This window comes from Antechinus flavipes, chromosome 2 (assembly GCF_016432865.1).
Source record: "Antechinus flavipes isolate AdamAnt ecotype Samford, QLD, Australia chromosome 2, AdamAnt_v2, whole genome shotgun sequence".
Taxonomy (NCBI): domain Eukaryota; kingdom Metazoa; phylum Chordata; class Mammalia; order Dasyuromorphia; family Dasyuridae; genus Antechinus; species Antechinus flavipes.
The window spans coordinates 677665185-677692070 of record NC_067399.1 but is presented as its reverse complement, the minus strand read 5'-3'; the positions used below and the strand labels follow the sequence as shown (position 1 = coordinate 677692070).

General features: G+C 46.4%; 2 protein-coding genes across 3 annotated transcripts in view; one reads left to right on the top strand and one right to left on the bottom strand.

Annotated features, from left to right (window-relative positions):
• DOCK1 (dedicator of cytokinesis 1) overlaps positions 1-26886 on the bottom strand; it is a 467911-nt gene that overhangs the window by 239395 nt on the left and 201630 nt on the right. The window lies entirely within an intron of this gene.
• Positions 1-26886, top strand: part of INSYN2A (inhibitory synaptic factor 2A) — a 66495-nt gene that overhangs the window by 5101 nt on the left and 34508 nt on the right. Inside the window, exon 2 of the mRNA XM_051982708.1 lies at positions 22399-23593. Coding sequence (XP_051838668.1) covers positions 22404-23593 — 1190 coding nt within the window. The 5' untranslated portion in view covers positions 22399-22403. The remainder of the gene's footprint in view (positions 1-22398; positions 23594-26886) is intronic.

Below are 26886 nucleotides of genomic sequence, written 5' to 3'. Positions count from 1 at the left end.
CTTGCTGACTTCAATGATACAGTCATGCTTTTGTACCTTAAGGAAGCAGATACGTGCCGCTGTAGTCTCTTGGGGATGGAATTTTATTTTATTTCAGTGTTGTGTCTCGGCCAGCACCCAGCACAGTGCAGGAACTGGAGGGAATTAATAAGTTAGCCGGTTGTCATTAGGTCTCCCCGAATGGATACAAAGCAGTGACCAAGTCCAGAGCCGTCATCTTGATCACTCGGGCCCCTTCTCTTAGTGAGAATATTGGCCCAAGAAACGACTTGAGGTGTCACTGACGGAGGGTTCGCATGCCCGTGTAGACAAGAGACTAAGGATGAATGAGGTGCACAAGGCATAAGCAGCAGGGCCAAATGCTAGCTGAAGTTTATATTGCAGTTACTATGGAAAAATCCAATTTAATCCTTAATAATGTGGTCCTGGGTGTAGCATTAAAAGCAGTAAACTCTAGGCCACGACAGAAATGATAAGCAGGCCACAGGATGAGGAAGAAATGAAGAGCAGACCCGCAAAGAGAGCGCGGCGCCCCTTTTGCACACTCAGTATTCATGGTGAAGAAGGAGCAGTCATTGCTGTCTCTTCCCATAAACATCACCACCGAGGGGATCTATCCGAGAGTCCGGGAACTTCTCTCGGCAGAGTCTCTGCCCAGAAATCACCCTCTCCGTTTGCCAAGGGGCCTTCTTTACGATACCCCCGGCTACACGCACCAAGATTCACCTTGGGGAAATTCGTCCGGTCAGAACTAAGGTAACAAGAGAACTAGCCAATATTCCCACTGCACTTTAATACTTGTGAGACCCTTTCTAGCTCCTGGATCCTCAAACAGCCTGGTGAGGAAACTGAGGCTGATTTGGGGTTCACACAGCCGCCGGTGTTTCAGTCAGGATTTGGACCCGTCTGCTTCCCTCTCCCCCTCATCTCCTTGGCGTTGACTAATTTCCTGAAGCGTGGCCATTGTGTTTATCACTGTGGTTGCCTGGCCCGCTTCTATCTGCTGTCATTCCCACACAAGGCTCGATGGAGAAGCCTGCGAGGGAGAAGGTGACAGGACCTGGAGGGGCTGGAGGCGGCGTGCAGAGAGCAGCCGCTGCTCCCCAGGAAATCCAGACTCCTGCTTCCACCGAGCTTCCCTGGCTGCCACAGCCCGACGGCCTGGGTGCTACCTGTTATTTCTGAGAGGAACATGATTTGGTCCTTGTGGTTTGGAAGGACAAAACAGGCCAAGCCACTGAGCCACTGATGGGTGTTTCCCCCCCTTACATAGATTCGAACCCCCCCCCACCCCATGCAGGGTTGCACAAATTTCCCAGACCTGAGAACGAAGGGTCCCCCCTCCCTGCCGCAGCTCATACAAGTCAAAACAGACTCAGAGAGAGATGAGAATCCACGCCCGAAGCTGCCACTTCAGTGCCCTCTTGTGTTTAGGCTACTTTTCCTTTCCAGCCAGTTTTTTTCTACAGGGCTGAAGTTACTTAAAAATAAGAAAAAAAAAATGGGGAGGAGGATTTTCAACCAAAAAATCTTATTGACAAAAGTGAGGGATCTCTACGCACTCTGAGAACACATATCTAGATGACAAGGGATGAGAGGATCAGAGATTTGGGACTCGGTGAGCACCTGGTCAAAAAGATACAAGTTCATGATTACAGGAAACTGTGGCCCAGGAGGGGCAGAGGGACCTCCCGAGAGCCACAAGGGAAACAAGAAGCAAGAACGAAGCACGGGGACGTGGGTAGTCTGACTTCTCTGCTTCCCCCAAGACTCTGATCAAGCACTTCCTCGTGATAATTTAAGGATGAAATCAAGATGGAACCAATAATTGCCATTTGAAAAATGATGATGATGGAGATGGCAATGACAGTGATAACTGGAGCCCGGGAGCTTCTGAGGCTAGCAAACATTTTACATACATTATTACAGTTAAACTTCTTAAATGACACTGGAGACCAAAGTTCATTCTCTCTCTCTGTCTCTCTCTTTCTCTGTCTCTGTGTGTGTGTGTGCGCGTATATATATATATACATATATATATACACTATATAATATATATCTGTGTGTATACTTATATATATTCACTATATATAATATATATCTGTATGTATACTTATATATATTCACTATATAATATATATATGTATGTATATATATATATATTCACTATATATAATATATATATCTGTGTGTATACATATATATATATTCACTATATATAATATATATCTGTGTGTATACTTATATATATTCACTATATATATAATATATATCTGTGTGTATACTTATATATATTCACTATATATATAATATATATCTGTATGTATACTTATATATATTCACTATATATAATATATATCTGTATGTATACTTATATATATTCACTATATAATATATATGTATGTATATATATATTCACTATATATAATATATATATTCACTATATATATAATATATATCTGTATGTATACTTATATATATTCACTATATATAATATATATCTGTATGTATACTTATATATATTCACTATATAATATATATGTATGTATATATATATTCACTATATATAATATATATATCTGTGTGTATACATATATATATTCACTATATATAATATATATGTGTGTATACTTATATATATTCACTATATATATAATATATATCTGTATGTATACTTATATATATTCACTATATAATATATATCTATGTATATATATATATATTCACTATATATAATATATATATCTGTGTGTATACATATATATATATTCACTATATATATAATATATATCTGTATGTATACTTATATATATTCACTATATAATATATATCTATGTATATATATATTCACTATATATAATATATACATCTGTGTGTATACATAAATATACATACAGTATATATATATATACATATACACATACAAATACATATATATTTAGATAAAGAATGTAGATATAGACAGATAATATATGCACACATTATCTATCTATCTCTAGCGCTCTCTCTCTTTCTCTCTCTCTCTCTCTCTCTCTCTCTGATCATCTCCATTCTCTAGTTACTAAAACTGAGGCCCAGAGAGATTAAAGAATTTTGCTCCGGTCACATAATTTGGAAGCCTCGGAGGAGAAATTCAGACATATGTCTTGCTATGACCACCAACCTACTCAGCCTATGCAGACTCTCTGAGGGACCAAAAGAATGATACGGATAAAGAGTTAGGTTGTCCATTTTAAATTTGAACAAGGTAGAAGGATCAGATCTGGGAAAATAAATGGAAAAACTGGGGGTAGAATTAAAACAAAACCAGTCAGGACAAAGTAATGAAGACAAGCCATCCCAGCCTCCTGTAGGCCAAGGATGGGCCAGTGGGTGTTTTGTTTTCTGACCCATAGAACTGGAAGGCGGTGGCCACAATGTCGAGCTGTAAGCTTGCTTCAGGGGAGATGATTTAGGAGGTTTTTAAAGAACAAGTATTGCTATTTAAAGCAGCTGCTAACAGACCAAGGAAAAATAAAAACAGCTAATAATAAAGAGAATAAGACCTGACCCACCTTTGTCACAGCCAGTGTTTGAGCGAGGTGCTTTGGTGATGGGAGAAAGCAGGAGCACCCTGAAGGCCACTGCCAATGTCTCTGCTTAACTGGGGATGGGGTTCAAGCTTTCCATATATCATCTACCACAAATATAGGTACTTTATATATACAAGCACTACACACACACACACACACACACACACACACACACACACACACACACATATATATATATATATATATACACAAACATATACATATATATGCATGTCCAGTCATCTGACTGTCATAACTCCTTTGAGGTAGGAGCCATTTTTATTTCCATTTTATGGATGAGGAAACTGAGGCAGGCAGGAATTAAGGCACCTGAGACAGAATTAAAGCTCATTTCTTCCTAGCTGTCCGCGTTACTCTCTGTGCTATCCAGTTATACTACAGATAAAAAATGGGGACAAAGACCCAGGCATGGGGCGGGGGCAGAGAGGAAACATTTTTTCCCCAAGTGCCAATAGGTCTCATTTTTTAGTGATCTTTGTCTAGGGAAGTAGTAGAAACCTCTACAATTAAGATTATACTTTCATGGAAAATCACTGCCAATTCATTAAAAAGATTCTAATTTATTTTATTTAAAAATCTTTGTTTCAGGAGCAAATGTTTTGATTATATATTTGGGGAGAGGGTCACGGTGATGAGGAAGGAGGAGTAGTTGATATCCAAATGAGAGCTAATCCTCCAGGAAAAAGTGATCTACTAGATCAAGGTTGAAATACTGTTTTTTTTGTTTGTTTGTTTGTTTGTTTTTTTGGACTGAAATTATGTGAAACAGACCAATGTATCAGGATGTCAATAGGCAGCGAGAGTCTATGGGGATCAGCTAGTCCGGCCCCTTTCCTTTACAGGGAAGGACAGGGGGCAGTCAGTTGCTAGAGCAAGCAAGTAGCCCTCCAACTCAACCCAGGGGTCTGAACTCCCAGACTCAATGCCATCCCTGTCATTCTCCTGATATCCACATTGCTGTGAAAGCAGACATGTTAATTCTGTGGTCAATTCTGAGTTCATGTAGGAAAAAAAGCTCAATATTTAGGACTCCCAAGCAACAAGATCAAAGGATAAAGACCACCCAAAATGCTGGCAGTTCTCATTTGGAATTCACCTTGAAAATGCCTGCCTAGATATCCATTCCATCAAAATTTCTAATTGAAATTGCTCCTCACTTTTCCAAATTTAGCTTCATGTCCTTAGACAACAGATGCCCAGGCTACGACTGGGCCCTGATTTGAAGCTTTTTTCACAATAACCCTGATCATTTGGCTTTGTTGTTATCCCCATTTTACAGACAAGGAAACCTTCCCTGAAGGAATTTACAATTAAGCAATAAATCCTTCTTGCATACCAACAGAATTTTTAAATAGATGAAAAGGCCGTTCCTTGCCCTACATCCCGTAAATGGAGAAAACCCTAATATCCAGCTGCCTCATCTGTCAAATGGTGATAATAATAGCACCTAATTTCCAGGATTGTTGGGAGGGGAAAATGAAATAATATTTGAAAAGTGACTTGCAAACCTTAACGTGCTACAGACATTTTTAATCACTGTTGTGGTGTTGTCCATGGTGGTGCTGTTGCTATTGTTTTTTTTTTATTGTTTCTTACTTAGTAATGGCTCCAAGTTTATGTGAATCAGCCGTGACTATCTGGGTTAATGTTTAAAAAGTAAAAAATCTACCGAACGTATGCAGGTGTTTCCTGCGCCTACAGCCAAGCAAGGTGACACGGTCCAATGGAGAGAGCGAGCACCTTAGAGATGCTGCGGGACCCCCGTGTTCCAAGCCTGTCCCTGTCTCACGGGAACGGGCAGATCTTACACCATTTCATTAACCTCTGCAGGGTTTCACTCCCTCATCAGGAGAGTGCTTCAGAAACTGCTCAGTGCCATGCAAAACACAGCTGTTCAGGGAAAAACTTTATTGATCTGCGAGAAGACACAGCCCCAGTCAGTCTCGGCATCTACTCAATAAAGTTGAACTTCAAGGTACATTTATGCTACTGACAAGAAGATCCATATGGAGAACTGGATTAGGATTTTTAAAAAGTCCATTTCATGAAACGTTGTAATTTTTCTCATCTGCAAGATGATTTTCTTTTCATAATAAATAATATCCCATGATTGACCATCCCTGGGAACCAAGAAAGCCCACGTTCTTTACTAGGTACTACTCTAATCCCTTCCCAAAAAGTTAGGCCCATCATGGTGTCTCCAGCAAAGGTTGGCTCATTTTGATGGGAAGCCCTGCAATGGGGAAGAGGCTTTTGGCTCCTCAAGCAGCTGGGCTAATGGTTAATTAGCATTAATTAATGCTAATTAATTCATGGTCAGTGCTAATGGTTAATAAGGTTTTCCATGATCCTGTACCTGAGGTCTCATGACCCTCTTGGATGCAGCGGCCCATCCTTTACGTAATGATAGCAATCCCATCCCCTTCACTTCTCAAAACACCTTCTGATTCCTCATTTTGGCAAGACTATGATCCCAGAAGAATCAAAATGAAGCAACGGAAAGATGAACAATGGCCATAAGCAGCTTACAACTTGTTACCAACGATCAAAGTGAAAAGAAATCACCAAGGACGCAGGAGACCACCATGAAACACTTGGATCAAAATATGAAGAAGAAGTCCATGGGCCAGCGGGCCAGATGAACCAAAATGACACGACTCAAGGACTCCAGAGAGTGCCAGGCTACGAAGCTTCCTGATTTTCAAACTGATTCCATTTGGGGTCAAAGTTCCATGGTGGAAGTTGGTTCAAAGGGTCACGCAGGGCGGTGATTACAGCCAAATGCCCCGAGAAGACCCCAAGGTCCCAGCCAAGGAGTGGACAGACAGCAGCGATGACCACTCCTGATGACCACACAGCACAGAACTTGGCTGGCTGCCTTAGGTTATGTTTTAGAGCTGGCCCCTCCCCTCTCCCCACACCCTCAGTGTTACTGCAGCCCCTTCAACCAGATGCCAGGAAAAGCGAGGCTGTCAGTCAGAGCTTTGAAAACATTATTAAGTGCCTACTATGCACAAGGTTCCCTCTTAAGCACCAGGGATGCAAAGACAAAAGAGATCAATCTATGTCCTGAAGAAATGTATTTCAAGGGGCAGCTCGGTGGTGCACTGGATAGAGCACCAGCCCTAAAGTCAGGAGGACATGAGTTCAAATCTGGCCTCAGACACTTAACACTGCCTGGCTGTGAGACCCTGGGCAAGTCACTTAACCCCGATTGACTCAGCAAAAAAAAAAAAAAAGAAATGTACTTCATGGTGGAATAAATTATATTGGAAGATAAGAGAGTAAATTGTGATGTGACGGAGGGATTAGTTATGGGAGTAAGCACTTCACAAATGTTCCCGGTGGCAGGGAGGCGAGCCTTGGATGAGAAGGGGGAAGGAAGGCTAGGGCAGAGAGGATCTCAGGCATGGGACAGGCAGAGAAAAGCCAGAGGGAGAGGGAATGTCCTTTATGGAAGGTGGCGGATAGGGCAGTAGAGCACACGGGGGCTCAAGGGGCAGGAAGCCTGAAGTCAAGGTGAGCCAGATTGGGAAGGCCTTGAACTTATACTTTATCCTAAAGACGGCAGGGAGTTACTGAGGCGTTGGCAGGAGAACGAGAGGGTCCAACATTTCTGCATCATAGCGATCAGTCCACAAGCTTGGCCCCTTGGACAGAAGGGAAGCGCGAGGCAACTGGACCGAATCAGGCTCCAGCAACCCTCCAGGCTATGGATCAGTGGGTCCGGAATTGGGGTGAGAGGGAGAGAAGAGATGGACAGAAGAACTGGTCAGACTTGGCCAAAGACTAGATGGAGACAGGGAGTCTAGAGCCCAAGATGGCAAGCCCGGGTGCGGGGAAGGCTGAGGAGGTCCCTGGGAGACATTGGGCAGAGGGGTGTCTGGGGGGAAAGGGGAGTTCTCCTTTGGCTGGAAATGCCTCTGGAGCCTCCACTGGGAGCAAGAAAAGGGTCTCTGGCACTCCGAACTTCACACAGGACCCACGCACAGTAGGAGCTCCTGAAATTGTGTTGAATAGAATGAAATCACCAACCCCAGGGGGACATTCTCAGCCTATACAGGAAGGGGCAGCACGGGTGCGTGACCCGTGGGTCACTTGGGGTTTTTAGTGACAGCCAAACGGCCCGGTTCTCGTCACCCTCCAGGGACACCTGGTTTTAGGAGGTACCCGGGAAAGCAGGATTGCCGGCACCTGCCCAGCATCCTTTCTGTCCAAACAGAATTGAGTGTATTATAATTGCTGTCCATTAATTTTAAACGACGATTTCCCATTTCTTAAACACCCACACCGTGAGCAAAAACAGAGGATCCAGAAAAAAAGCACCAGAAAGGACATCTAAGTTAGGGATTAAAGATTCCTTTTGTTCTCCTTACAACCTGGAGATTGGGGATTTTGAGGCCTTCCCTGGAAAGCCTGATGTGCTTCTGGAATAGAGAAAAACAGCTTCTAAGTCATCCGCCCTGCCCTGGTAACAAGCATCTAGCTCGCTGATCCCCACAGCTACTCTGCGAGGGAGCTGGTACAACCATCAGCATACCCATCTTGCAGATAGAAAACTGAGGCTGGCAGAAGGGAAAGGACTAAGGGACTGGCACTGACTACAGGTTGGGATCCAGACTGTCACTATTCCTTCTCCCTGCCTCAGTTTCTTCATCTGCAGGATGGAGAGAACACCGCCCAAAGTTTCTGACTCCAAGTCTTGTCTGAGTTCCTGCTTTCTCCTGCTTTCCACCTTAAGCAAGGCTGCCCAGGTTTATTTTCCTGCTCAGTGCCCCAGGATCTGACTATTGCCTGCAGGGTCCGAGGTCCTTTGCCCTCGTCTCCTCCCTCAGGAAAGAGTAAAATCCTGTTTTCCTGCCCTCCAGGCCGGGGAAGGCCAGGTCTGGCCTGGCTCTCCCATTCAGAGGGGCCTTCTCCTGGCTCCAAAGCCCACCGAGCACTGAAGAGGAGCCTCTGAGAGAGGCGGATGCTCCAAGGGGACTCGGAGGGGCCGCTGCCAGAACGCGGAGCAGGAAGTGAGTCACAGGAGCTGCCTCAATGGGTTAATGCTTGCTTGGGAACCTCCTGTTCCCCCACCTGCCCCCTTCGTCTCTGTCCCCGCCCCAGCCTTCTTCTCTCCTGGCTGGTCTCCCGAGGAAGCAGGCCCTAATGCTAAATGTCTGTATCATTTATTGAGGAAAGGTGAAAATCCTTTCTCAGATTTTTAAGGTCCCTTTGAATGAACTTTGGTTCTTTGCTTAATTTAGTTCATTATCACGGACCGAATGCGGCAGCCATTGTACTAGACTCCCCAAATACAAAACAAAAAGGAACTTGGAGGGAAACTTCTATTCTTGTGGCTGGAAACGGCTCCACTGACCCAGAGTCACCCACACGGGATGTGGAGAAGCTCCAAACCTCTCGATAACATAACTGTCACACCGCAATGTGACTCTCAATTGACTTCTCCTGTGCATAAAGGACGGTACGTCGCCCTGTCAGGCAGCAAGGCCCAGCAGCAAACTTCTAGCTACGGCTCTCCCTTCGGTTTACTAGCTCCTATTTTTAATCTTAAAAATGCTCCCCAGACAATTTCTCTTCCCCATCAACTTCACCGATTCAATTGAACAAGCGTTTATTAAATGCCTACTATGTGCCAACTGTGGGAAAAACCTCCAAGCTAGCTCCCGTCAGGGCTTTGCGGCCGAGGCCCACTTTTCACGGCGCCTTTTTAATATTTACCCTGTCATCCTGCCCACCCTGGGGCTCCCTCCCTTCACCCCCACGGTAACCGAATCCTATTAGGAGCAGGACGGACTATCTTCCCTTCACATTAAGCAGATCACCCAGAGGATGGCAAACCTCCCGCCGTAAGCCTCCACAACCCACTGACATCTCATTTCTTTTAATGGCTCGGGGAGCCGACTCCGCTTGTGTGACCTGTGCTACCCTCCGCTCTTGCCTTAGAAGAGCTGGCCTGTGATTTGTGTCCCTGTGCCGGTCACACAGCCTCGAAACCTGCAGGGACGATTTCCTTGGCTCGCAGTCTCAAAGTAAGCACGGCCCTCGGGCCCGGGTGCCTCTTACCCTGCTCGCCCCCTTGTTTAGTGCAGGTGTTATTCCCACCAGGTTCTGGGGCCCACTGGAGTCTTACTCGGCCGTGAGGCTTTGGCGGCCGCCCGGCCCGAGCGAGCCTCCGCAACCTGAATCTTCATACCATGAAATGCCAAATGGTCGGCAGAGACACTGCCAGACGTTCAGATTTGTAGCTTAAGTTTACTTTAATATACGTTGGGAATGCAAAAGGCGTCTGGGATTCTCTTGAGCACAGGAAATAAGCCTTCTCCCTCCCCAGTAAAGTCACATGCTCCAGGCACTCAAACAAATCCAATTCTTCTTAGTTAATAGCCTGGCAAAGCTCTTGGCTTTGGGGGAGCGAGTCCGCGGTGCGGAAGGCCGGGTCAGTCTCTGGTCCCCAATCCCTCAGTGACCTCATCCTCTCCACGATGCAGGTTTTTTCAAGTGTAAAATGAAGAAAGGCCCCGTGGCCTTGAAGGTCCCTCCTCACGCTGAGCAGGACCAGTGCAGTAAGTCGGAGGCTGAGGGCCCAGGGAAGTCAGGCCCTGTGCTGGCGCTCCCAGGCCTAGGCGGAGCTTCTCACTCAGAGGAGCGGAGAAGAGCTGGCTCCTCTTCCAAGACAAGCGGACACTGCCTTGGAAGGAGACACAGTGGATGTCCAGCCCTGCTTGGGCTCACGGGGAGGGTCCGGAGGGAACTACAGCCCAAGCCGGCCACAGACGGCCATGGAGAGATGGAGGCCAAAATGAACAAATAAAAAGCTAACGTTCCGAATCAAAGCATGTTCAAACTTATGCCCCTTGAATTGTCTGATATCTGCCATGGAAAAAGCAAGGTTCTGTGCTTAAGATACCTCCACATCCATACGGATTTCCAGCTGGGATAGATGACATCACTAAAGCTGACAGGAAATTCAGAAAATACACTTTTAAGGAATCAAATGGAACGGCCCTACGGACATCCTGGATAAAACACACCACAAGCCCAAACGAGGAAAACGGAAAGCTAAGAACACTTTGGGGATGCCCATCCTTGAATGCATCAAGGGTACAGGATCCCATTGATCCCAACATGCCCTTCACCAAAATGAAGAAAAACAAAGAGAAACTAAACAAACAAAAAACAAAGAAAAACAGAGAAAAACAAAAACATCCCATCCTGGGGATCCCAACCCTTCTTGTGACGAATGCCTCGGGACATACAGAAGCTGGTTTCCATGCAGACAGTGTCCATAATGAGGCCTGAGTAGGAAGCATTTTCAACCTGGCTCAAGGTTTCCCACATTTCCAGAGTCATAGCTACACAAGGTGGAGAGAGGGCATAGTAGGTCACTCAACACTCAAAATGTCCCAATAATCTAACTTGTTTTCTTTCCTTTCTCCTTCTCTTTTCCTTTCCTTTCCTTTCCTTTTCTTTCCTTTTCTTTTCCTTTTCTTTTCTTTTCTTTTCCTTTCCTTCCCTTTCTTTTCCTCCTTCCTCATCCCAAGGATTAGCCTTCTGCAAACATGTCCTCCTCCAATACCCTGCACCTTTCAATCTTCAGGGAGACATTTCAGCAAGCACACTTTTACCACATTTCCAACATTTCCATTTCTCAACTTAGGGAATACTTATTTCTGTTTCCTTCACTTACACTAATCTCAGTGTGACGGCCCTAGGAATCAAGACAAAAGATCTAGAAAGGAAACTGAGTCAGGATTTGTTCTTCAGGCAGAATTAAGGGAAAGCAGGCCACAAGGCATCTGGCTCCTGTGGAAGCAACAGCTTTATGAAGGTTCTATAGTCCCCCTGGGAAATGTTTTCTACACTTCCTGCTGTCCAATTACAAATAGAAACCATCCACCAAAAGGGTGTCTCTCAGGTCTTCCTGTTGGCTTTCCCCCTCAGCAGTGACTCCAGGACCTTCCAGAGTCAGCCTGTGGGCCGGCTGCGTGGAGAAGGCCCTCGGGGTGCCTCCTGGTCCATATCTCACTGCCACCTCAATGAAAAATACTGAGCAAGCCTTGGAGCCGCAGGTAACATATAGGGGCCTGCACGGCCTTGCCAGGAAGACAGATGAGACCTGGGAGTCCAGATGATTGCATGTATAGTAAATGGTTACCTCCGAGCAGAACTCCCACCGTAGACACTCAATTATGGCGAGGCGGCCGCGTCACTGGGCAGAGGGACAAGCAAGAAGCCTCCCCTACAGGTAGCAGACTGGGAATTCATGGTCAAAACATTTGTCCTCTGACCCGGCTCAGGAAGAAAACTATCGGGTATAAGAGAATCACCTTCCAGGCGGGTCTGGCTCTTCTCCACCCCTGCCTCACCAGGGAGCAGTCCTTTTATTTCCTTGGGCCTCAGATTTCTCATGTGTAAAATGAAGGAATTGGATTCTATGAGCCCAGAATGGGATCGTGGAGAAGGGACAGCTTCGTCCAGAGCCCAAATGTGCCCAGGAACAAGAGGTATGGTAGCTTGGGTATCTTGGGCTGCCTCTGTTAAATGGAGATGTATGGAACCCAAGGTCCTACATCATCCTATCAGTCTGTGATTGCAGAAAGAACGCTCCACTTAAGGGCCCATTGAGTCTGTCTAACCTCAGTTTCCTGAACTCAGGTCCTTGGGTACCAGCCCAATCCTCTTTCCATAGATCCAAGCTGCTTCCATGACATGTCATTTCATTGTTTAATTCATTAGCTTTGTTCTCTCTCTCTCTCTCTCTGTCTCTCTCTCTCTCTCTCTCTCTCTCCTTCCCTTCTCCTTTTCCTTCCCTTTGTCTCTGTCTCTGATAGCAAAGTTGCCTTGAGAAGGAGATAGACAGTAAATATGTCAAACCCCACCCCAGACTTTTTTTTCTCTAAGAAGAATATACTCTTTCAAAGCTTTTTCCTCTGTAAAATGAGGGGAGCAGACTCAGCTTGTGAGACCTCTTCCAGCTCTAGAGCTGAGACCTGCGAGCCAATGAAATGAGACTCAGCATCTTGGGTAACAGAAATCCCAGTTGGTGAAAGACCAGACCGAATGTCTCTCTCAGTTGATGGAACAACAGAGTAAACAAACACAGAAGAAGGTGGTTATTTTCTAGTCAGATTTCTAGTTATTAATAATAAGAGGCTGCTGACCCCTTCACAAACAGAGACTCACAGCTATGCCCACAAAGGTAGGGGAAACAGAAAACTTCCCGACTCCCAGTCTCCTCCAGGCTCAGATACACACTCCCACTGGGCACTGAAAGCCCTTGGAGATGTGCTCTGCCTCCAGCTCCCACCTCTTACCCCCTGCCTGGGATTGTCCCCCTCCTCAGCGACCCCTCTCAGTCTCTTGGCTACCCCTTCTTCCGCCACTGGCCCCTTCCCTTGTGCAGTCATCTTCCTTCCTATCCTCCTCCCTTGCAAGCTCCATTAAGGCAGGGACCGCTCATGCTTCAGCTCTCCCCAAAAGCTCCCTTATTTCCCCACAATCCCCAACACAATCGCCGAGACAGGCTGGCACTGCTCATCGGGAATTCCCATTAGCCCTGGGATCAGGGAGGAGCTGCCAGTGTAGACAGTCAGAACTGGCTGAAGGCAAAGAAGCACTTGCTTCCTCAATCAGCCAGTCAAGTTCCTAATCCGAGAGAAAAACTTCCTGCTCTAAAGCAGTCTGCACACGTCCATCCGTAGCTGCTGACACAAAGAGAGGTCTGGATGTAGGTAAAGACAGGTGTAGACAGATGGAGTCCACAAGTGAGGCAGGTCTGGGAGGGAGAGCGACCAAGTGTGGAAAACCTCTGACGGACTTTACACAGGCAAGACGCCCGTTATTTTTATTGTCATCAGCAGCACAAACGCAGGAATCCCAAGCCCCTATTTCAGTTACGGAGAATGGTACGGGAGCTAATGGGAAAAAGAAATCCAAGGAGCCAAGCAGGTGATGGAGCTGGGGTGCTCTGAAATTCTCCATTGAACATGCCCTAGAGTAACCATCAACCCAATTCACTTTTATAAATGTCTCCTGAATTGGCTCTAAACAGGGAGTAAGACCTCATTAATTTGGCGCCCACAACTAGAGAATTCACGATAATTGGGACACAGTTTACCTTTACCTGGGGGTACAGGAACAGATAGAATGGATAGGGAAGGCATGGAGATGCTGCTAACTGAACAGCAGATATTCGCGGATCCATTTTAACCACTCAGATAGAACTGCAGTTAATGATTTGATTGGTTTGTACTCTTTAGGGTAGGTCCAGTAAAATCATAGTAATAATTAGAAAACAGTATTTGCTTTTAAAATGCAAATTTTTACCCCATTTAGCCTTACCTTTTAATTACTGTAAACCTGTACCTTTTGCTCTACTTTCCTTGTTAGAACAAGCAAAAAGCCCAAATACCTACATTGTGACCCAGGGGGAAGCCCCTGGTTTACTGTCTCAGCTTCCCCCACACTTAGTGCATCAGTTCTTTATTCAAGAACATTCAGCCATCGGATCGACTCTGTTATCTTGTCCTTTGAGGGCCTTAAAAATGTTAATCAGTGACCTCCATTGAAGAGAACAAATATGTCCAAAAATACCTATTCATCGTATGAGTAAACGAGGCTGGAAAATCGACTTAGCAGCTACTAGACGAGCGGTGATTTGTGCCCAGAGAAAAAGGACAGCTCTGTTTTTGAACATCCAAGGGGCGCCCAGGAGGCCGATTTCACAATTAACTCTTTCTGAGCCCACAGGAAGTCTCTGAATGAAGGCCTCTTAATTTCAGTTTGTCATCGGTATAATTACGACGACACTTTTTTTGTTACCATTTCCTCCGGCCAAACTGCCAAACGTCCAGGCTCCCACAGCTGTAAAATAAAAAGCTGGCCAAATTCAGCTCAAATGGGAGTCTGTGTCTCTGACTTCAAGGTGCCCTAACGGTGGATCAGCCACCAGGAAAGCTAGTACCCACCCCACCCCCACCCCCGGCCCTTTCTGGGCTATCCAGACTGCTGAGCAGGCACTGGTGAGATCTTCCGGGCTCAATGTGTATTGAGGCATTTCTTGGCAACAGCCTCTGTTTAGATATTCCAAATTAGATTTTGTTCCATCATCTTATGTGGCATCCTATCATATGGCCAAATGTCAAGCTTATGAAATAGGCCAGAAGTAGCAAAACGGGGCTCCTCCCCGTGCTGACGGAGGCTCAGGTCCGGGGCAAAGAACTGAGGGAGAGAAGTCCGGGTGAATATGAGGTCCAAAAAAATTCTGAAACTCATCGCTCATCAAAACTTCACGGATACTTAGAATTACTGTCAGTGACTCTTCCGCTGCTCTCAATCCCAAACCATCCAGGCCTTTTCCCCTGGGCCAACTCTGGCCGTGCCCTTCAAGGAATCTCCTAGAGAAGCTCCATTCAAGGCACCAGAGGTCTTCCAAAGGTCTCGGGCTCTTCCTCCTTCTCATTACATCTATTCTTTCAAAATGTCATCAAAAATGATAAAATCTAGCTCTTTGGGGACTGCTGTCACTGACAGTCTAATACTTTCAGTGTTTTCCACAAATAAATGTATTTTTTCCATAGACCTATGAGGTCACTGTTCTTCAGTCTGGGCTGGCATATGTATAATATTAATATAGTATAATATAATATAATGTAATAAATAAAATATAATAATTCATCTCTAATTTGAAATTGCTAGGTACTTAAACCACACATCCCATGACTAATTATGAAGGTTCATTTATGAATGCATCCAAAAAATTTCATCTTCAGCTCAACAGAATGATCTATGGGGTAAGGGCTAGATATGGACTTGGAAGACCTGAGTTAAGTTAATGACTCTTAGCAATCAACCAGTAATAATGCAGGGAAATGCACCTAATTCTCTGGGACAATTTTCTCTTCTACAAAGTGAAGAAAGGGGCAATCAATTCCCATTGATTATCCTCCCAACACTAAAATGTCTGATTTTGTTATCTATTCAGTTGTCTGAGTTGTCTAATCAATTGGGCCACCAAGACCACCACCAGCACAAAGATCCCCCTCTGCTGTCACTTAGCAGTGAACATCACAATAATCAACATCCCGGAGCCATTCCTGTAGGGCAGTCAGCATTCTGTGCACCCACACCCCCTGGGAGCCAGGACCCCTCCGGTATCTCTCCTCTCTCAATGAATGATGGATCCACTTCTTTTCCAAGCCAGAAATTTTCCAAGGAATAGCTTTTCCTTCTCTTTTGCTCCCTTTTCTTCACTGTGACATACCCAAGCCACCTTTTCCTCATCATTTGTCTCTCAGAATTTGATTCTTCAGCAATCATAGTATTCATAATCTGCAACCGTAAAACAAGATCGGGAGAGTATTGTTAACAACTTTGTAAACGCTGCAATCAAGCCTACTGTTCACTTCTTATTGAATTCTGGATTCAGCTCTTTGTCCATCCGCACTTCCTGCTCAGATTCTCCACACTGATGGATTGATGCAATAAATAACCAGCTGACAGGTTACATCCCGACAATCCTCACTCACTGAGGAACCTGGTAGTCCTCTGAGGCTGGATACAATCCCGGGAGGGGCAGGGACAGACCTAGGGAAGCCCTCTCCCTTATGGACTTACACGTGGATATTCTGAACGACACCAGCATCAATCTGCTCGGCTCGCGCTTTGGATCTCTGAACAAAGAACTCTCGGATGACATCTATAAAGCGATCCTGAATCATCTTAACTCACACAAACGAGAAAGACACCAAATAGGAAGAGACTCTTCCAGCAGAGTTTTGCTCTCCCGAGTCAAATTTTTTAATACCACAACACAATGGGATCTTACATTTTTGATGCGTTTCAGTGAAGAGTCATTTTAAAAGTGTAACATCATTTGCAAAAGTCCGCCTGTTCTGCTTCCCTGATTCATCAAAGATACTTGGATCGGAGAGATGTCTAGATCGTTCTTATCAAGATCTCACAGGGATTAGAGAGTGAACATGTTCAGAGCTTCTGGTCTCTTCTTCATCACTTCTTTAAGGGTGCAGTTAACATAGCCTGCTATATTTGGGTCCTTCTTCTTCTTTAAAATAGCTTGGAAATCAACTGTTCGCTGCTTCAATATTATGTTACGGCCTACATGGATTGCTTTGTATGGGTCCCGCTGCTTCCCAGGGTTCTTGGCTTCCAGGGTGCCATTTTGCATTTTCAGATGGCCTCAGGGACTGAAGGAGAGCACAGAGGAATCGTAGCTTGTGTTTACAGATATGGTCTTGGAAAACACAGAGTCATTCATCTGAGTAGGACTAGAGGGACCTTGGTTCTCAAGGGCAATGCTGGTAAATTCCCAATTAGGGCAAGGACTCCCTAGCTAGGAAAGCTTCAGGATCAGGATTCAGGATGACCTATATGTCTGTTATCCAAGGACAAACCAAGCTGAGTTGGGAAGTGGGCTCGAGGCTGTACCAACTCTTAAAGAATCAACATTATAGAGACATTCAGGTTAAATCCAAAATTCAGGAAATCACGAAATCCTTTGGAGCCCCAAAGTAAGGGAAACTACTCCTATTTTTCTGGCTTTTTAAAGATGCCCAAAGTACCTTCCCTATATTACTTCAATTGATCCTCATCAAATGATAAACCAAACTAGGCAAAATCAATGTCCTAGTTATTTTAAAAGATGTACTAAGCAGAGACAGCCTAGAGGGTTTCTTACACAAAGAGCCTCATAATTGTAAACAACAGGGAAGGACGTCTGCAGCCATCAGATGTATGGAAAGAATCCTGGGAAGGGGATTGAGTTTGGGCCTAAAACATGTTTATGTGGACTGTTTCCAAGGCTGGGTAATGAACTTGCAAGAACAGCAATTTATTCTTTGAAATTCTATAAAGAACAAATTACCCAAGTCCCATTGTTATTTGTAAAATCAGGACAATATAAAAGTTGGAAGAAAAAAATTAGACCTCTTTCTCAGTATCTTCAAAGAGATTGGAAATCAAAGATGTTATCTGAGTGTTGTTAATAAGGAAAAAAGTAGATGTTTACAGAATCTCAGACATGGAAGGAAGCTCGGAGGCCACAGAGTTCGACCTGTACTAGGAAAAGACTCCTTTGCCCCCAGAGACAGCGAGGCGCCAATTAGCCTTTGCTCGGACACCCCGCCCGGAAGGGAGCCTCGACTTCGGGGGGCAGAGCAGTTCCGGCAGAGCCGGTGCTCAGAGAGCCCCTTCCCGCTCGCGAGCCTAAATTGGCCACCGAACACACTCCGACTTTGGGCTTAAGGGACCGAACAAGAAAGCGCCGGCTCTTCCATGATTCATGAAGGAGCGATGTCCCGCTGAATCACGAGCTAAATCCAAGAAGCACGGGGAGTGATCCTGCCCGCCTGCAGCCCTTCAGCAGATCTTGCCGGCTGGCAATCAATGAACAAGCAGTTACGGAGCCCGACCTATAGGCCGGGGAATGGGCCACAAGGGGCTGGGAACACAGGCGGAAATACCACCCTCCCCCCTCACAAGGCTCCCAGAACGCAGTGGGGGAGGAGCAGCTGCGAGTGAGTCTCTGTGTGTACGTGGGGGACCCCGGATTATGCACAAACATGTCTACATACAGATGCATGAAGGGAAATGCTCAAAGCACCCACAAGGGACGTTCCACGGCAGAGGGACGTGGATGCCCCCGGCTGAGTGCACTAGCCAAGGCCTCCTGCTGAGTGCGAGGTGCCCGGGGCCGAGCTTGGAAATCAAGGATCCCAGGAAGCCCAGGGAGGCAGAAGGGAGTCGATGGGGGTGGCAGGAGGAAGGCCAGTGTGGACGGCGTAACGGAGAATAAAGTGCAGAAAGCCAGGGGGTCTGGCCAGGAGCCCGGCTATGATGGATTTTATGTGCAAACGTGGCGGCCGTAGGGCAGATAAACTACAACTGTAGCGACAGACCCAGAAACAAACCAAAATTGATCATCATCTCATCACAGACAACAACGAGTGCAGCTAGAGGGCTATAAGGTTTAACAAGGGATTTCTCATTGAGTTCTCATAACAATATTGGGGGGGGGGCTATTGTGCCCATTTAACAGATGAGAAAACTGAAGTTGAGAGGGCTTGAGTGACTTGTCCTTTGTCTCCTAGAACTCAGATCTTCCCGCTGAGATGATATTTTGGGAGGCGGCTTTCACCTGGGGAGATCTGTCCCTCGAGGCCTTCGGGCACTGTCAGCATTCGTTGTGATGCCCCATGGCACACCCGGTGCCAGCTTTTGCCCAGGGGGTCAGACTTGAAGGACAGAGGGTCGTCCTTCCCGCCCCATTCCCCACGACAGGGACTTCCTCGGGGAAGAAGGCCCCATAACTCTTTTGCTGGTCTTCTGCCAACCTTCCCCCCGTGCCCGTGCCCCGTGCTCGCTGGCCCTCGGTGGAAGCTGCTCAGCTTCTCCATCTTCCAAAGTCCCAGCGCGAGGTTGCGATTCCCCTCGCCACGAGTCACCGTCGGCCTAACGTGGCTTTGTTGGGGGCAGAGACCGCCGAGCCGAGGCTTCCGAATGCCTTCCACAACCACGGGCCAATTGAGGGCACTTGCTAGCAGTGTTCGTGATGAATAGGACAATAGGACAAATTTATTCCGACACACATTTTTCAGTCATGGCAGGGAAAATGCTGAAAAATCGCCAGTAAATTGCTTTTTGTAAAAATGTTCCGAGTTCTCCCAGGAGGCAGGCCTTCTTCAGGAAGAGGCCGTTAGACATTGTGACACACCTGACCAGCAAAAGGGGACAGGCGGGGAGGGGTCAGGGACCACCAGCGAGCCTTTCCCCAGAGCCCGCTGTCCGCTGAGCCCTGCCCTGAGGGAGCGGGGACGGTCCCTAGCAAGCGGCGTCCCGTCCCACCCCCCATGAGGAGTCTACTGCTTAATCATCACCTCCCTCCCACAGGAGGCCATTTCCCCCAGCCATCGCCATGCACCGACAGGCCACCCAAGAGCGGCCCTTCCAAGTGATGCAGGATACAGACTAAACTCTGGAAAGGGATTCCCAACTGACCCATTTCATGGATGAGGAAAGAAGGAAGATTTAAGTAACACGGCCATAGTCACCCAGGCGGTAAGCAGTAAAATGGTACACGTGCCTAATGAGCCAAACTAACTCAGAAAAAATAAAATAAAAAGGAGGCTGGAAAGGATTTGGTTCAAAGTTTCTTTATCTGTCGGATGGTACCAACAAATCCAACACGCGTCACCTGCCTCATAAGGTACTTGTACAGATGACAGAGCTTTATGGGCCATGATTCCGAGGAGCTTCTTGATTCCCTCCCTCCAGTCCCTCTGCAGCGACTTGGGGAAATCGCCCTTTCTTCACCCTCCATTGGCCGATCCCGCTGGGCAGGGGCTTCGGCACTCGAGCTTTGACTTGGGTCCCGTAAATATGGTATGAAACAACTGAAGCGCCATAGGCGCCATTGCCACACACCGCATTTCCACCATTTTTTGCTCCCTTAAACCGAGACGTGTTCCCAAAGTCAGAGATGAAAGCCCAGAACAAAGGCTGGCCTCGGGGGACTCCTCATATCCCCATTTTTAAAACTCTAAGACTCTGCAGACATTGTTAACTTTCATTATCTTCCAAACCGTTCACTGATTAAGTCGTTTTATGTCAGAACTTATAAAATGCTTAATTTATCTTAGTCATAAAATAAAATCTTGGTTTGTTTGTGTTGGTTGTTGCTTTTAAAATATCAGGCAAATGTCCAAACTGCTGGAAGTTTTAGTTGGCCTTCCAAAAGGAGAAACAAAATGAAAGCCCCATGTGAATGAGCTGTCCCTCATCTGGGATAATTCTGCTGACAAGGCAGCGGCACTCTGCCCCATTAGACCGGAAGCTTGGGGAGGGCAGGGGAGAGCTTTGGCCTCTCTTTGAAGCATACAGTAAGAGCTTAATAAATGCAGGGGAACTCACTGACTGGCTACCTACTGTATTTGGGTGGGGTTTGGTTTGGGTCGTGTTGTGTTCTTCAGGAAAGTAGGATTCTTGCCAGTATTTTTTTTTTTTTTTTCTATTCTAGACTCATTTCTTCCCTTACAAAAGAGAGATGGAATAAGGAACTAGGCCCTTCCCAGCCAGTTAAATATCTTGGTGAAAAGAGCTAAATTAGCAGTGGAGAGCCGCGTTCGAATCCTAGCTACAGCCTGTCCAAGTCCCCTTCCTTTACCCTGCCTCAGTGGTCTCATTGAAAATGGGGATTGTGAAAGGGTTTATAAGGGCCTGCATGGACAGGACCGTCTGCAAGACTTCAGAGCACAACGCAGCCCTTGGGGTATGGCTCCCGAGCCTGAAACCTCAGCACCCATGGGAGTCAGCAGGAGGGCTGTTGGCTATGACTAACCCTTGTGCACTCACTCAGGGGCTTTGGGCAAGGGAATAAACACTGACAAAGCACCTACAATGTGACAGGTACAGGCTGAGGGCCTGATGAATATTTTTTCATTTGATCTCCAATCACCGGTCCCTGGTAAGCAGGTGTTGGTTATTATTATGCTCATTTCACAATTAAAGAAATGGAGGCAGGGGAGCTTAAGGGACTTGCCCAGGATCAAGCGACTAAGGGCCCAAGCAGGTTTTGAACCCGGGCCTTCCTGACCGGGGCTCAGAGCTCGCTCTCCTGCGCTGCCCTGTCACTCTGAGACTAGAAAGTTCCTTGGTAAGGCTTTGGGCTCAGCAATCCCACACGCCAGCCAACCGAGCCACTCCATTCTGGTAGCAAGATTGAGGGCTTTGTTGCTGTCCACAAATGCAGGCAAAAGCAGGATCTTTGCTGACAATTGCAGCACTTAACTACAGCTTCTTGCTTTAAGTGAAACACTCAAGGAAGGTTTTCCATGTGCTCCCAACATCTGGGAAGCTGCCTACTAAAAATCCGGCATTTTTATCCGGCGGGTATTCCCTGAGAGGAATCATCGGCCACCTGCAGCCTTTCAGGCACATTCCCCCATCTACCAGGGATGAATTTGCATGATTAACACAAAGCCTTCGGATTGGGGGGGACGGTGGGGGAGGCATTTAAGTAAAGAAACTACCATGATTGTTTTCATTTTAGAGACTTGTGGGGGAAAATACCCAAATGGAAAAACCCTAAAACCCACCAAAGTCTTGTTTTTCGGGGCTACTCCCCCCCGATAATCTCCCTTCCCCTTTATCCAAGTGGGGAACCCCTAGTCCTTTCCACAAGAGGCATCAACTCCCCAAATGGTTCATCTTTATCCATGTCATCCTAGTGATCAAGAGAACTTGGTATGACTAACATCCCTCCACATCTTGCCATAATTAGCAATTTAAAATAGCTCTGAAACTCTGGCTTTAGAGGAAGAGAGGCAGAGATGTGTGGACTCAGAACGGGGGCTCGGAGACTCTGGTCCACAGAAATGATAACGCTCTTAGGATCCAAGGACAGATTAATCACGGCACGTTCAAGACAGAGGAAAGTTCAAGTGCAATAAATAGCATCTGATAAACCATCTGTTTAAAAAGGGGGGAGGATAATTTCTGAAACAGAACAAGAAAAGTCTTTAGCCGGCTGATGAGTGAATGGGGGTGGGTTTGTCTAACAGGGAAATGTGCCCCGCTCAGGTGGTCTAGTCCACAGGGAAGACCACGCGAGCACGCTGAATGCAGAGACATTGCGAGATGGGCCAGTTCTTTGAGCCGGCTCACCGGGGCATCTGGGGGGGTTCTGATAGCTCCTTCTTCAGAGGCAGGAGTTTTTGCTGACTGTGCCTTTCGCGTCCCCCTTGTCCCGGCCGTAACCATTTCTGTGTGCTCTCTTTGAATGCAGGAATCATGGTGAGTAAGGAACCTGGCAAATGCTTACTCACACCTTCGGAAAGCGAGGCGGACCCAGCAGCTTCCCTGGCCTTGGAGATGCGCTACGCGCTGGACGCCAACCGGCAGATTAAGAAGAGGAACAAAGCCCTTCAGGTGCGCTTTAAGGACATCTGCGAGGCGCAGAGCGAGCAGCGGGACAGGCAGCTGGCCGCCGGGCCGCCCGCGGACAGGAGGGAAGCCAAGCCCGTGTCCTACAAGGCGGCCGCTTACCGCAAGTACATGACGGTGCCCGCCCGCAGGTCCATCCCCAACGTGACCAGGAGCACAGGGGTGCAGACTTCCCCGGACCTCAAAAAGTGCTACCAGACCTTCCCTCTGGATCGCAAGAAAGGGGGCGTCCTGAAGGGCAGCCAGCCCGCCGGCACCTTCAAGAATCAGAACAATGGCTTCCTAATCGAGGCACAGGAACAGAGTGACGGCCCCAGCTCGGGGGAGGCCGCTGAGTGCGGCAAGGCGGGCAGCGGGCACAAGGCGGGGGACCCGGCGGCGCTCTCCGAGGAGCACGTCAACGCCGTGGGCCGGGCTCCCGGGGACTCCTGCGCCGAAGCCTGCAAGCCCCCCGATCCCCACAGCTGTGTGAAAGGCCCCGGCCGCCCAAACGCCGTCCAGCCATCTCTGGAAGAGTCTGATCCCCAGCCGGCGAAGCTGGAGCGGGCGCTGCCCGATGCCGAGGACGCCCACCCATCGGCACAAGGCAGACTCTTTAAGACAGAAGTGGCCGCCGTCTATTTACCCACCTCTGGTGCCCAAGCCGCGGAGCCCACCTTGGCAAACTCTGGCGCGGAGAGCGAGTGGTCGCTGTGCCCAGCCACGGAAGAGGAGAAGCGGAGAACGGGACACCTGAACGGGCTCCATCCCCAGGCCGACAATGCCCAAGCCTGTCCCGCCCAGGCGCAGTGCCCATCGAGCGAATGTGGCGAGCAGGCCCTTCAGAGGAACGTCTCCCCGACGGGCGAGAACCCGCCTTGCCGGACGGCGGTGGCGGTCAGCGAAGAATGCCGTGAAATTGTGCCTCACACCGAAGTCATAGACTTGAAAGCACAGCTTCAGATGATGGAGAGCCTGATCAGCTCCAGCCAGGAGACGATCAAAGTGCTACTGGGAGTGATCCAGGAGCTGGAAAAGGGAGAGGCTCATCGGGAAGGGTAAGTACCAGCGCACCGGGCTCCGGCGGGCCTTAAGGCCGCGGCCACTAGCTCCCTCTGCCCATCCTGTCAGGCTTGCATTGCAAAAGCCCCGATCGATAGGGAGCTGAGAGGCCACTTTCTGCCATTCGCTTAATATCCTGTATTTTTTACATCAGGATCTGAAATGGCTAGAAATGATCTCTTTCCAACTTGCTGATTTATTTTAATTTTTAAAATTTCAATTGTCCTCATATATACCGAATGAATTCTCTTTCTTCTTGAACGATTAGTACCTTGAATTAGGACAATGACATTATTTACTATATATTAATATGTATGCCCCAAACCACCAATTCGAAATCAACAATAATTTCTCATTAAGGAATCACATTAAGCAAACAAAAATGAACAATTCCTATGGTACAGTATAAACTAGCATTCTGTGCTTCTTTTTGATCTTTGTCACCCCAGCACCTCACACAGTGCTTGATACAAAAAAGGAACTTAGAAATGTTTGTTGACTGCACAAGAATTTTGAGGGTCTGTCTTCAAAATTGCACAAGATGTATATTTATATTTTTAGACGTATATTTATATATTTATTATAAGTCAGGTGCTATTTTCCCCACCAGTAATGATGGGGATAATGTACCCATCCAAAAGGCAACAAAAGTGAATTTTACAAATAAAGTAGACAGGCCCAACAAAGGTTGATCCCAAAGGGAGTTGATCAAGCATTATTGATTCTTTTTCTGTTGACATGATCTGGGTAAACAACTCCATTTTCTATATGTTTATAGTCTAGGAGAAACATTTAAAAATGACTTAAACAAAGAGCTAATTTCTTTCTGAAGGACAAATAAAAAGGAGTTGGGAATGGCTTTTAAACCTGAGATTACAGACTCTTAGCAACCATGTGATGACATCTTGAGCTATTTTGATGGCAGGAATATAGAAAGATGTGAGATTTCATTCTGTTGTAGCTTGGGCAAGGGAGGAGAGCAAATTCTGGATGACAAACTAGACTGTAAGCTGCTTGTGGTCAGGAACTATTTTGTTTTCCTCTGGTTATGTTCAGAGCCTAGCACATAGCAAGTGTTTATGAGATGCTCAATGGATTGAATAAAGTTAGCAAATAGCACTGGGAGAGAGGTCAATCCTTGAGGCAGGTCAAACAAAAAAAAAAAAGAAGAAGAAGAAAATGGGAAAGTAGAGGGACAGGTGAGACAAAGGATCCTCAAAATGACATCCCCCAATACCAAAAGTGAGCTGGCTTCTGAATGATGAAGAAAGTAGAAATTCAGAGAAAACCTTGGGGGAAGGAGTTGAAGATAAGGAGGGAAGTGAGAGGAATGAGATAAGATTTCTTGGTCAAGGTGACATTTCGGCTCTTCTTTGAAGGAAAATGAGGGTTTGCATCATTGGACATAAAGAGTGGCCCCATCTTCCAGAATCACTCTTCTAACCCAATCCTTGTCCAAAGTCTTGTCCCAATGCCAAAAGCAGCATGGTAAAGAACATGAAGTACAGAATCATGGCTAAAATCCCATTTTCAATACTTAAGATCAGAGATGCAGAGCTAGAAAGAATTTGAAAAGCTCTCTAATCTTCAGCTGAGCAGTGAAAACACTAATCTATCAACCCACCTAAAGTCCCAAAGCTTGTAAGTGACAGAGCTCAGATTGAAACCCAAACGCGGTGTGTCCCAACCACGCTAGGCTACGCATGGCCGTACGTGATGCAGAAGAGCTAACAATGATACGGAGGTGGGAGTCTGGGCTTTGATCCGGCTTGGCCACTTATATTGCACAGGAACTTGAGTCAGTCCAAATGATGAGATCATTCTCCCAACTATCTACCTCTAGAAAATGAGGATAATCATTTTTCTAAACTATTCCCTCACAGGAATGATGTGATGAAAGATCAAATTTGATTCTGTCTTCGTGTTTTCAGAATGACTATAATAAGGATGTTTTTCTATGTCTTCTAAATATACTTCCCTCAGACCACAGAACCCAGTAGTAATGGCTTTGGGTCAAAGTAGCCCCGATTTGGACCCAATAGATTATTGAGTGGGAAATAGGAAGGAATATGAATACTTAATAGAGTCTTGGAGGTAGATCAATTGACAAAAGAGAGGTTAAATTGAACTCAACAAACATTTGTAAGGGTTGACTATATGCCAGCCACTGGGAATACAAAGACAAATGAAATTTTATCTAAACAGCAATCAGGTGGGGGATAGAGGAGGAGAGCAGAAAAGGAAGATGGTAAGAAAGCCTACTCCAGGAAGCCCAAATTGTAACTCGGAACACATGTGTCACATGGAAACACTTATATAAAGTAGGGAGGTCTCACCTCGAGCACTGCGTTACTATAGGCTAAAGCAGTCTGATAGAATTGTGTACCAAAAATCTGTATTTTGAATGGGTCTGACCATACAAGGATGATGTTAGCAGAAAATCTGGGTACTCATTCAACAGGCACTTAGTAAGGGCCTACTGTTCTGTGCCCGGCACCAGGAAAAGCACTCAGTTGCCCAAAGCAGCATCTTAAAATCTTTCCAGAAATTGCAATCGGGTTGTAAAAGCAAAAGCCATACTCATTCATTTCTCATTTTTGCTCCCATGAAGAACAGCTTTTGGTGTGTGTAATAGAATGAGTAACAGCGATAGCAGGCGGTAATGGGGAAGGGATGGAGATTACAGGTCACAGAACCTGCAAACAGCAGAGCCAAGACTCAAAGCCAGTCACCGGGTTCTAAATCCAGGGTCTGAGGAGTGGAGTTCAGCTGTCGGTGTGTGACGTTGTTGATGGACAAGAAGTACAGGCAGCTTAGCACAGGCAGTCAGAAAGTCAGGGTTAGAATCCTAGGTCAGTCACTTCAGCACCATGAACAGCGACAAGGAGCTAGCTGAAGGAGCCAGCCATCTCGCAGATAGATTTGTGTTGTGAACTTTTATGAGAATTGAAGTTGCTCTGAATTTTGGGAACAATTTGCTCCATATTTCTTGGGAAAGGATGAGAAAGAAAGCTTAAAGCCCCAATGCTGGGTCTCGTTCGTGCCTTAGGAACTGCATTTGCTCTTTCTTGTTCTACTTGGGTCATTCATTATTCCTCCTTTGTCTCGTCTAACTTAGCACGTGAAACAAGGCATCTTTCATCTTGACAAATAATTGCATTTACTTATCTGTCAGGCAGAAGAGGGATCAGACATTTTATATCTGATCACAGGGGGCAGGACTACTTGTTACTGGGAAAAGCCACAATGAGGTAAACTTGGGCTCGGTGTCAGGAAAGTTTTCCCAATA